The sequence below is a fragment of the Bos indicus x Bos taurus genome, chromosome 10, assembly GCF_003369695.1.
Source record: "Bos indicus x Bos taurus breed Angus x Brahman F1 hybrid chromosome 10, Bos_hybrid_MaternalHap_v2.0, whole genome shotgun sequence".
NCBI lineage: Eukaryota > Metazoa > Chordata > Mammalia > Artiodactyla > Bovidae > Bos > Bos indicus x Bos taurus.
This window is the reverse complement of record NC_040085.1, coordinates 64513612-64526152: the sequence shown is the minus strand read 5'-3', so window position 1 is coordinate 64526152 and position 12541 is coordinate 64513612. Positions and strand designations below refer to the sequence as shown.

The following is a 12541-nucleotide window of genomic DNA, read 5'->3' as shown; positions in this document are numbered from 1 at the left end:
AATCCAGGATTTTCTAGCAGTAACACAGGGATGAGAGTTAAGTCTCATAACTTGTGAGAAATAATACGTAACCACAGAGAACAACGAGAATGTCCCTAGTCACAGCTGGACACAACAATTACAAAATCAGTGTCTGGTACATTTTACAAAGAAATTATGACTCTCTAGGAAGAAACAGATATACTTTTATCAGTGGAGCTGCTGCTGCAATGGCGGCGGCAGTTGCTGCAGCCACAGTTGTAGCTGAATCAATTCCACTGGGTGAAATTCTATTCTCCTGGGTAACAGGGTCCTTTTCTGTGCCTGCATCTTCTAAAAGCTGTACCTTCACCTCTTTAAAAACAGGCATGCTTTGAGTTCTGGAAATAAAAAGGAAAAAAAAGTCTATTCAATAAGCTATACTGAACCATTAGAAGAAATACCTACAAATGGCAATTTGCTGCAGGTGAATTTTCTTGATTTTTTTTTAAAAGATAAATTCCTATTTTTTGCTGTCAGCATATCAGTCATTTGGTTAATGAAATCTATTAAGGTTCAGGTCACCACACACTAAGAAAGTTAAAAGATAATTCCCAGAAGGCACTGATAATTTCAGAAAATATGACTTACACATGTGAAAAAGACATGGGCACAATTACAATGATTTATAGTCAAGAAGTGCAAATCTGGGACTTCCCTGGTGGCCCAGTGGTTAAGAATCTACTCGCCAATGAGGGAGACACAGGTTCGATCCCTGGTCTGGAAGGATCCCGTCTGTCATGGAATAACTAAGGCCATGCACCACAACTGCTGATGCTCGCATACATAGAGCCCATGCTCCTCCATAAGAGAAGCCAGCACAATGAGAAGTCCTGGCACCACAACAAAGAGTAGCACCCACTCACCACAAACAGAGAACACCCACATGCAGCAACAAAGACCCAGTGCAACCAAAAATAAAGAAAAATAAAATTTAAAACGTTTTTAAAAAGAAGTACAAATTTAAAACATACAGCAAAGGCTCTAAGTATTCAGGTATCAAGTTTTACTCCCAAAGGAAGACAACCCAAGAGGGACTATTAAAACTGCTGAAAAGAATTTCTAAGCTTCTAACTCATTTAGATTTAGTAAATGTCACCTAATTTATTAAAACGGGCATAAAATACATTGCTAAGCAGTCTGGATTAAAGATGAATCCGGAAAATACATATTCACAATAAGGCATTTAACTAAACACTTATTAAAAAAAAAAAAAAAGACTGGTCAATTTTGTGCTGTGTTTGGCCTAAAAGAAATTAAAGAAACACTGACAAACTTGAAGAGTGCCTAAGACAAGTCTAAGTAAAATCAGCAGGAATGTGCTTCATCTCCAGCTGCTGGATTTCCACCTTCTAAATTTTAAAGAAGGCATGGAGGTCTTAAACTTACTCCTCTTTGATGTTGCCTCATTTCTATTAAGAGCATCATTTGTCTCACATTCTCAAAATTTTGAAGTTATCTTAAGTTCTCTACCCTTCAGTTACCTTCTCATAACCAACTGAGTCATCAGGTTTTCTCAATTATTTCATCACAATTGCAGGAATCATGCCATGGAATTATAGAAGTAGGCGAACCCAATAGCCCAGCTTCCCTAATTTTCTTCATTTTACAGATGAAGAAAGAAACTGAGGTCCACAGAGATAATGGGATTTACCTGATCACGTCATAGAACTAGTAAGTAGCCAAGTTAAGGCCAATGCCCATAGACCGTCCCATGACATCAGGCTTTTTCTCTCAAAACAGCACTTCTCCCTTCATAATTCTGCTCAGTACAAAACCATCATCTCTTGCCAACTATTTCATTCTTCCGGTTTCTATTTGCTTAAAAACTTTTCACACAGATTTCACCATTCAAAAATCTCAAGTCATTCCTTATAGACAACTGAAATAGGCTAATTTCCTATTTGGCATTCTGCCCTAGGTTCCAACACATACTGTACTTTCTGTTTCCTCTCCCCAGTCACTCTGCTCTCACTGACTGCACTACACTGTTCTCACAGGTGACTCCAGGCTTTTTTTCACTCTCTTCTCTCAATCTTCTTCACCCAACTTGCTCTAACCTTCTTCCCAAGATTCAACAAAAGTCTTACCTTTTCAATAAGCCTGTTCTTGGGGACTTCTCTGGTCGTCCAGTGGTTAGGACTCCGAGTTCCCAATGCAGGGAACGTGGGTTCAACCTTGGGAACTAAGATCCTGAATGCCAAATGGCACAGCCAAAAAAATAAATATGCCTGTTCTTATAACACTTCCTCTTGATCTCTCCATTCATTAATTTCTTTTCATTTACTTTCGATGGGCTTCCCTGATGGGTCAGACAGTAAAGAATCTGCCCACAGGGCAGGAGATCCAGGTTTGATCCCTGGGTCAGGAAGATCACTGGAAAAGGGGATGGCTACCTACCCCAGTATTCTTGTCTGGAGAATTCCATGGACAGAGAAGCCTTGCGAGATACAATCCATGTGGTCGCACAGAGTCAGAAATGACTGAGGGACTAACACAACACTTACTTCCAATATCATATAACTGAGGTTTGACAGTCAGCCATCCTAGGGTTTAAATGGCTTCTCTTGTGGCTCAACTGGTAAAGAATCTGCCTGCAGTGCGGGACACCGGGGTTCAATGCCTGGGTTGGGAAGATCTCCTGGAGAAGGGAAAGGCTACCCACTCCAGTATTCTGGCTTGGAGAATTCCATGGACTGAATAGTCCATGAGGTCACAAAGAGTCATACACAACTGAGCAACTTTCACTTTCACAGAATAGACATTTAACAAAACTAAAGCTGAGCACCGAAGAATTGATGCTTTTGAACTGTGGTGTTGGAGAAGACTCTTGAGAGTCCCTTGGACTGCAAGGAGAGCCAACCAGTCCATTCTAAAAGAGATCAGTTCTGGGTGTTCTTTGGAAGGAAAGATTCTAAAGCTGAAACTCCAATACTTTGGCCACCTCATGCAAAGAGTTGACTCATTGGAAAAGACTCTGATGCTGGGAGGGATTGGGGGCAGGAGGAGAAGGGGACGACAGAGGATGAGATGGCGGGATGGCATCACCAACTCGATGGACATTAGTCTGAGCGAACTCCGGGAGTTGGTGATGGACAGGGAGGCCTGGCGAGCTGCAATTCATGGGGTCTCAAAGAGTTGGACACAACTGAGAGACTGAACTGAACATGTTAACAAAATTAACAATGTATCGAATGTTTCCTCTCACAGCTCTAATCATGCATTCCTCCATCTATGCACCTATTCTCTCCCCAACTAAGCTCTAAGCAACCTGGAGTGGGGGACTTTTATACCACATAAAGAAAGAGCACAGAGTTGGTTCTAAATATACATTTAGCTGACTGGTGTACTAAGAAAATATAATTCAGATAATCCCTATCGTGTAGAATTTCTGTCTGAAGTCTGAATGTGATTTATCCTTTAAGATCTCTCATTCTGTATTAATATCTTAAATTGACCAACAAGAAAAATAACATTATAAGGCCAGACATCAACTTCTTTATAAGCTTTAAAATTTTATTTTTTCCTATTATCAAATTAAGAAATGCTCAATGCAGCAAATGAACTTCTAAGTGTAAAGAACTAGAAAAAATGCACATAATTCACCCACTCAGAAGAAACTATTCCTTTCCTTTTTATCTTTCTCTAGAACTTTTTTTATTCCTAAATCCTCTGAATGTGGCATCTATCTCAATACTACACTGAAACCACTCTTACGAAGGCCATTAATACCTCCTCTTGCTCAATTCAATGGACACTTTTCAGTCCTTATCTTTATGTCTGAGCAGCTATCAAACTTAGAACCTCACTTCCCCGGTTTTGTTAAGACCAAACTCTTCACCTCTGGATAAACCTTCTGAGCGGCACTTAGAAATCACGTTGCTTTCTCTGTACATCTCTTAAAGATTCGGTTTTCTTACAGATCTATCCTAAGCCATTTCTTTTCACTCTCACATTCCCACCAGGCCAATTCAACCACTTTCAGAGCTCAGATTACTATCTACATACAGATGACTTATATACATGGATTTCTAGCTTAGAAATCTTTTGCCAGTTTGACATCTATATGGCTTGGCGGGTAAAGAATCCGCCTGCAATGCAGAAGAGACCAGAGATAAGGGTCTGATCCCTGGGTTGGGAAGATTCCCTGGAGGAGGGTATGGCAACCCACTCCAGTATTCTTGCCTGGAGAATTCCATGAACAGAGGAGCCTGGCGGGCTACAGTCCATGGGGTCACAAAGGGTCAGACATGATTGAGCACATGGCACAGAGGTTCAATTTGCTATCAGACGCTTTTCACCTGGATGTCTCATAGGTATCTCAAACCCTTGCCAATGTCTAAAGTGAAATTTATTCCCCCAACACCTCCCCTTTTCAATGAATACTATTACTGACTGCATTTATACAAGTCAAAAATCTGGGATCCATCCTTAGCTCCTTCCTCATGGTCACATCTAAGCATCAATTCCTGTCAATTCTATCTCCAAATTATCTTCCAAACCTGTGCACTCCTCTCCAGGCCAGCATGATTCCCACCTTCATATCCTACCACTTACCAATGGATTCAGGATCAATCTAACCCATCTCTTTAAAAGATCTTTGAAAAGTTCATAGTCAATTGGTTTCCTAGACTTCAGTCCAGCCCTCTTCTAATCCATTTTTTTCCTGAGTGAGCCTTGTAAGAAATATATATCAAACTTTAAAACTGTTAAATGATTTGCCATTTCTCTTTAAGTCCAAACTTCTTTGGTGTAGTTCATAACTCTACTTACCTTTCTGACACAGGAAAGGTCATTCTACCCTTGTTCCAGACACTCTAGACAGACTCGTCATTCCTCAAAGGCTCATTCCAGTCAATTGCCTTTTTTTTTTTTTTTAACAGCTTTACTGCATGTTCTAACATCAAATAGGACAGATTCTCCATCATTCCATTTTTGTTTCTCCAAAATTAGCTATTCTCCACTGTGTGTATTCTACATGTATGTATTCTTAACAGTATGTGTATATATTCTCAACTGTGTACCCTTTCAAGTAAATTTTAGTATCACTTTGCCAAATTCCATCTGCCATTCTCAAAAGAAAAACAGAAAATCAAGTGACACGAACTACAGCAAAGTTTCTCTAGAGACACAATTAGACTATCTTTTAACCCAACATGAGAGTCATTTTTATGGTTCTGACTCATACCATTCTCTACACTGCAATAACCTTCTCAAAGGCCCTTCCTAGTTTTTCTTTTTCAATTCTGTTTGTTCATCCTGAAATAGGGAAAGACCTACTGTGAACAAGTAGGAGGGGTAGTATTCAGTTACTTCTCACTGTCCACTTGTTTATGAACAACTTCTCCCTCTCGGATCTGAGAGTTCTGACTTGAAGGCAAGTTGATAAAGCCCCTGTTGTGGTTGCAAGTAGTCACTTCTACCTGGGGTCAGTTGGGTGGAAATGGTAATCACTTTTTCTCCAATGAATTAGATGTAATCTGAAATTTTTAGTTTATGTACAGAATTTGGGAGACTGCCCCTCCGTCATATCCTTACTTATGCCTTTTCTTATATATTTACAAACTCTAGGATACAATTTACCATCCAAATTCTCCTCCTAATCACCTATTACATGCTGGGAACTGGAGGCTGACCAAATGTCAAAAGGAAAAGCACCATTAAGCCAAACAACCAGCTGTGAAACTCTGACTGGCTCAGATCACACTCCTTGTGGTTTACTGTGCTGTGCTTAGTCGCTCAGTCATGTCCAACTCTTTGCAACCCCATGGACTGAAGTCTGCCAGGCTCTTCTGTCCATGGGGATTCTCGAGGCAAGAATACCAGACTGGGTTGCCATGCCCTCTTCCAGGACCTTGTGGTTTAGAGGTAGTATTTACTTTGTTACTGTTTCCCAGAGCATAATATGTATATTATGAATAACTGTAGGTAAAAAAAGAATAAACTTTACTTTAGTAGTTGTAGAGCTCTGGTCCAAGAGTAGAATATATTTAGCGCAGGAACATAAATCTCATTCCACCCCCACTAGTGATTTTTAAAAATATCCCTGGTGATACATTCTTTCATGTTTAGCACAGTGCTGTTGTCAGGGCTGATTCTGTACTTCATCAGCAGTAAAGATAAAGCTGGAAGGAAGTATTTAGATAGAGTAATAGCCAGTTTTCCTTCACTCCACTCAGACACTAAGCTTGTCCCTTTCTCAAATCTAAGCAGAGATTAAGAAAAAGTCTAAATGTCCTTTTTCAGTAAGCAGTATTATGTATGTGGTCATATATGTGACCACTGCTACGAGTAGTATAGTGAAGTGACTAAGAGAGTACTCTTTAGACAGACTACCTGGGTTTGAATTCCAACCCAGTGAATACTTGCTCAATGACTTCAGGAAAATCAATCCCTCTGTACCTCAGTTTCCTTATCTCTAAGATGGGGATTCTGTAAATTGGGATGGTAATATAATCTGTATTATTGGATTTTGAAAAAGTTAAATGAGTTAATGCATATTAAGTGCTTACAACAATACCTCTTCAACAACCACCACAGCAACAATAATAACAGCCATTGTTATTATTGGCTGTTAACAGCCACTGAGTATTTTATACATGCCCAGCATCATGAAAAATGCTTTATACATATTATCACACTTATATATTTCACATATTGGAAAAAACAACTTTTTTCCCTAGGTGCAAAACATAAACAAAGCTGATTTTAAAGAAACACAAGAAATGCCTCACCCATTTTCTGTAAATGAAACTTACTTTTGTTTTAAAACTGCTCTTAGAGCATCTTTCTGTCCCACAGTGTACTGAGAAATAAAGATGTCATTTGCTGCAAAATAAAAACACAAAAATATACTTTAGATTCCTAGAAATGTATCACATTTTGATAAGCTACTCAAAAATTTTTAATTAAAAAAATGTTTGGGAATTCAGCAATATGATTTCTCAATTTAAAAAGACAAGAAACAAATTAAGTGACTTGAGTAATAATAGTCATAACTCGAGATTGTAAGAATAAAATTGTGTAGAAACACTTGGGGCCAAATTAGAGACATTTGTTCAAACTCTAATGAGAACACTGCTTTGCTGAAAACAAAACCAACTACTTTTAAAATGTTATTAAATCCATTTTTTCAAAGCATATTTTTAATCTATTATCTTACCAAAGACTATTCAGCCTTTATACTTAGGTATTAAATATCAAACTATGCAATAGGTTGGCAATAATAAAATTACCTTTACTATCACAAATCATTTTCTGGACTTCAGAGATTTCCAAGCTTAAGTTGGAAGGAAAAACGAATTAAAAATGAAAACAAGAAAAAACTATAAGGTTGTTTAATAAATACCTAAAAAAAAATCAATGAATATCTAAAACTCTAAAATTCTATCCTTACCAAAAAAATTCTTACATGTGTGCTAAGTCGCTTCAATTGTGTCTGACTCTGTGTGACCCTATGGACTGTCGCCCACCAGGCTCCTCTGGCCATGGGATTCTCCAGGCAAGAATACCAGAGTGGGTTGCCATGCCCTTTTTCAGGGGATCTTCCTGACCCAGGGATTGAACCCACATATCTTATGTCTCTTTACCACCAGCACCACCTTGGAAGCCCAAATTCTTACATATTACAACATAAATGAACCATGAAGACATGCTAAGTGAGATAAATCAATCACCAAAGGACAAAACACTATATATGATTCCACACATATGGAGATAGAATATATAGAGACAGGAAGCAGAATGGTGGGAAGGGGAATAGAGTTAGTATACAATGAGAACAGAGTTTTGGTTGGGGAAGATGAAAAGTTCTGGAGATGGGACGGTGGTGATAGCTGCACAACATGAATATACCTAATGCCACTTAAAAATGATAAAAATGGCAAATTTTACATTATGGGTATGTTACCAAAAAAATTAATAAATCTATCCTTTTACCTTTTTGTCTGTTCTCTTCCATTTTATTCAAAGGCAACACTTGCACTGCAGCATCTTTAGAAAAATCCTTCAGGATATGAAAGGAAGAAATGAAAGGCATAAATCCACTTTATGATTCATTATTTATTAAGTACCATTTATTAGCTTATGTGACTACTGTGTCTCGGGAGGACACAACTATTTGTTTATTTATACACTTAATTCCAGCACCACCATGCTTAGGTACCCTGAGCTACTCAAAGATGTGTTGAATGAGTAATGAGCTGTCAGACAAGTGAATGAATTGGAAAATGAACAAGCAAGAGTGGTCCTGAAATTCAGATTCAAATCCCAATTTGCTACTTTCAGCAGAGCAACCCATGTAACATTTCAATGGTTATAGTTAAACGTAAAAACATGATTCACTGTGAGACAAATGTAGTTTATAAGGATGTCCAATGCACGGCACTACACCAGAAATTAATTTCCACAGTATTCTTTGTCACTGAGCTATAATGTAGTCTCAGAAGACTTCTTTATAGACATGACAACTACAGCCAAACAGATTTCTGCTCACATGTGTACCCCAGGACTTCACTTCTAAGATTCTATTCACTGCTAAGACACCATGACATTTTAAGTACTTGCTTCATTTAACATTGCTTCACCTTCCTTAGGCACACATTTTCCCCCCTGCTAAATCATTAAATAGAAAATAAAAAATAATAAAAGAAAATTTATACAAGCTATCTGCTGATAATAGGTGTTAAATTCCTAAAAATAGCCAGTGAGACTAACAATACAGTGGAATGCATCTGGGAAATCAAAGAATTCCCACAAAACAGTAAGAAAAAGCACAGCACATAAATATGTATTCACAAGAGAATAAATACAGGTGGCAATATAAATGAAAAAAATTTCCCCTTCACAAATAATAAAAGAAATACAAAATCAAACAATGTGATGCCCTTTTCACCTATCAAAACAGCAAACTTTGTTTGTTTAATTTTAATGCTTCATATAAATGAAGATGGAGGGAAATCCACTAATTTTACTCATGACCTTGCTGGAGAATACATATTGATACAGTTTTTCTGGAGACAATCTAGAAATATTACAAAAAATGTGTATATTCTTTTAGGTAATAATTTTATACCTAGAAATTAATATAAGAAAGTGAGCTCAGATACAAACCAGAATGTTCATCACCTGGTTGTACATATTATAAAAATTTCGGGGGAGAAAACCTCAATGTCAAATAATAGGAATATGAACATGTAAACTATGGTACATACATACACTGAAATTCTGTGAATTTATTAAAAGCTCCTAAGAAAAAAAATCAATGACATGCAACAATAACTTTAATATTACTTAGTTATAAAATAGTCCCATTTCATAAAATATACATATACATAGAAAAAAACTCCAAATGTTAACAGTACTTGATTTTATGTAATTGTGGAATTTCTTTTTTCCTTCTTCTTTTTGAATTTTCTATAGTGATTTTAAGGTTTTGTTTTCTTTCTGCACATGTATAAGGATTTGCTCCTTATAGTAGGAAAACGTAACTTATCAGTAGAAAGAAACAAGTATGAAGAGGAGCAAATCTAAATATGAGCATATTGGACACAAACTTCTTTCATTTCCTCTTTAAAATAGTATGGTCAAATCAATAGAGAATATAATCTTAGCCCTTACTTATGAAATAAAAACGTAATGCAAAAAGGCTGCAGTTTGTGTTCATGGTAAAATGATAAAGAACTAGGTTTGCTCTGCACGTATATTTTATATTAGACAAATCTACACAAAACAAATTGTTAGCCCATATTAAATCTAATGAAATCCTGCCTGATGATCTTCCAAAGATCACCCTTTTATGTTCAATTATACAGTAATAACATATCCATATATTTGAGAAATTAAATAACAGAATTAAAATACCATTAATCTTTAAATAAAGCCTCCTCAAAAAAGAAATAAAAACATCAACCCAAAGGCTAGGCATTTATTCAGAGACCAAGTATAGCACGTAATTATACCTTTTTATGATGAATTGTTGACAAAATTCATAAGTAAATAGCTGCAATACCCGTTTTAGTTTACTTGTTAAATTCACAATATATAGTCAATATTATGATAAGCGGTCAAAGTCTAATTAAATTGTGTGACCAAATATATTTATAAACAAATATTTTCAGCATTATAAATTAAAAATGACGTTAAGATGAGAATTTCATGTTATTAGCTTTTAAATACCTCTCAAAAAAAAAAAAGCACCCAAAAGGCTTCAGAATAGTTAGAATAAATTCACACTTCACTTTTTTAAAATTCTGTTGTTACAGCTCCTTTACCTTTACCTAGCAGTTTGTAAAAATATGTCTTCGGTAAGTGAACTTTAATTAAAAACAAGGCCTATTGCTAATCAAAATTTTAAAAAGCCTTACTTGACAATAGGTAAAACTTTAACATGAGTGTAATTAAGAATTCTTTTGCTTACACTTTCTGACACAGTAGGATTTTCTACTGGAGGCTGCTGATAATTTCTGGCAGAAGTTAAGTCTGATGAACCTAACAAAATAAAAGAATCAATTTTAGTGAGTTTTAAATTAGAATGTTTCCTGTAGAAACTGTATAAGCATAATTCAATAACTATAAATTTCATATTAATGCAAGACCTAAACTGGAAGCCAATCTTCATGCAAAAAGCTTAAAATGTACATATATATATACACCGATGAAGGTTTTCACATCTGATATTTTGGAAAGTGAGGGCTCAGAACTGACAATCCAATAAGACAAGTATAAAAAGTTATACAACCAGTCATACTACTGAATTAGGACAAACTATGTGTGCAATCACTTGCCAGGAAGAAAACATGCACATGATATAAAAGCCTAGTTAAACAGCAGGCCTAGGTTATGCTGAAACTGCCAAAAGCAGCACCATAAAAACTACTTTATTTATTCTTTTTCGCACTTATATTCATTAATCTGATTACCAGTGAAGTGGGTAAAGCAACATGTTATCTTTACTTCCAGGGAGCTCAGACAAGTTAAGTGAATTGGATTATGGATGCCATCAAAAGGCAGAAATTGTGCTTTTTTACAATTCCAAACTGTACAGCATTAGCCAAACAGAAGGTAAAAAGCCAGCCCTACTGGTGAAAAGCACGTCACACTAGTTAAGTGTCTCCATCACAGATATGGACAAGAATCGTGTGCCAAAAAAAACACACAAAGAAAAAATACGAAATGTTTTATCCATTCCATCTATTGAATATGATTCGATGTAGACTGTTCCTGCCTGGCCATTTTCCCAGGAAAAGGGGTCACTCTTCTAACGATTGTACAAGCGAGACATATCTTGTATTTAGGAATTTAAACATTAAAAATCCTCTAGGTTTTGAAACACACACACAAAACGAAATGAAAATAAAGACTAAAGATTTACAAAATCAAAAACCGGTTGAAACTATTTGGAATCACGTACCACATAACGTTCCATTCAAGCTCTTCCCAGTTCTAACAGGAAGACGTTTATTTGCAGACAACGCTGGAGGAACACGGGACAATTCACCTTTCAGCAAAGCCAAATTATCTCCCTGATTTGGAGAAACTATCTCACGAAGTCTCCTCGCTGGTACTTTAACCTTTTTTTTCTTTTCCAGACAAAACTCTGAGCCTTTCATATTACTGGTAACAAACCTAGTCCCACAGTTCTGAACAGAATTTTCTTCTGGGTCCATAAAACTTCAGAACAAAATTTTCACCGCTATGAGGATTTAGGGGGGCCGGGCGTAGGGGAGAAAAAATGAGGGAGGAGTATGATAAAGAAAAGGTTAATTTCACGTGATTTTGAAACATGCAATCATCAACTTTTACATAAAACAATGCCTAAACAGACTATCCACAAAGCCGGAAATTTAAATTTGGTATTTGACCCAGGATTGATTTACCCATCAATCCCACTAGAACATAATTACCCTTTAATTCCACTCAGTCTATTAATGCACCACGCCAATAAATCTGAAAGTGAGGAGGACAGGAGAACGGCCACATAAGCAATAATAACAATAACACAGAGCACTGCCCTACAGTACTCCGGGAGAGACGGCAGTACAAAGGAAACCAGATGCGGATGCGAGTTAAATGAGAGGGAATCAAGCAGGCAAAATGAAATGCTGTTTTTCCAAAATCACCTACATAAGAAGCTTAATAGCTTCCTTTAACCAAAGAGTCTTACACACCCCTTCAGAAGTAATCAGACACCTAAATTCACCCTTCCATGTCTCCCGAAAGCCCGGTTTCTGCGGAGTCACAGGTCTAATCTGACAAGTTCAGTTGCCCGCTGGTCAACACCTACTTCCCTTTAAACCCGCCCTTCAAACACAACACGCATGCGCGCCATGAAATCGTCCAAATCCTCCAACCAAAAAGCTAAATACTGTCGGGTGCTTCTCCATCCCTCTCCGGGTGGAAACAAACTGCCGGCGTGAAACACTTAAAACGGGTGTGAATTTTTTATTAAAGCCAGTAGTACATTGCCCCACAAGACTTAAAACACTGAATAACACCCGAGTCTCATCTAGGACCTGAAGAACTC

At 37.0% G+C, this 12541-nt stretch overlaps 1 protein-coding gene across 12 annotated transcripts in view; it reads right to left on the bottom strand.

The window, feature by feature from the left end:
• The window catches only part of KIAA0586 (KIAA0586 ortholog), a 165536-nt gene extending 153224 nt beyond the window's left edge, over positions 1 to 12312 (bottom strand). For 10 of the 12 annotated variants that reach the window (XM_027554224.1, XM_027554221.1, XM_027554214.1 and 7 more), the window contains exons 1-6: positions 12186 to 12312; positions 11429 to 11710; positions 10436 to 10506; positions 7957 to 8023; positions 6777 to 6846; positions 185 to 359 (exon numbers count right to left, since the gene is read on the bottom strand). In XM_027554224.1, the coding sequence (XP_027410025.1) occupies positions 185 to 359; positions 6777 to 6846; positions 7957 to 8023; positions 10436 to 10506; positions 11429 to 11684 (639 nt within the window). In that variant the 5' untranslated portion in view covers positions 11685 to 11710; positions 12186 to 12312. The remainder of the gene's footprint in view (positions 1 to 184; positions 360 to 6776; positions 6847 to 7956; positions 8024 to 10435; positions 10507 to 11428; positions 11711 to 12185) is intronic. The other 2 variants (XM_027554215.1, XM_027554216.1) reach the window with 2 other exon arrangements.
• Between the last annotated feature and the right edge of the window lie 229 nt (positions 12313 to 12541).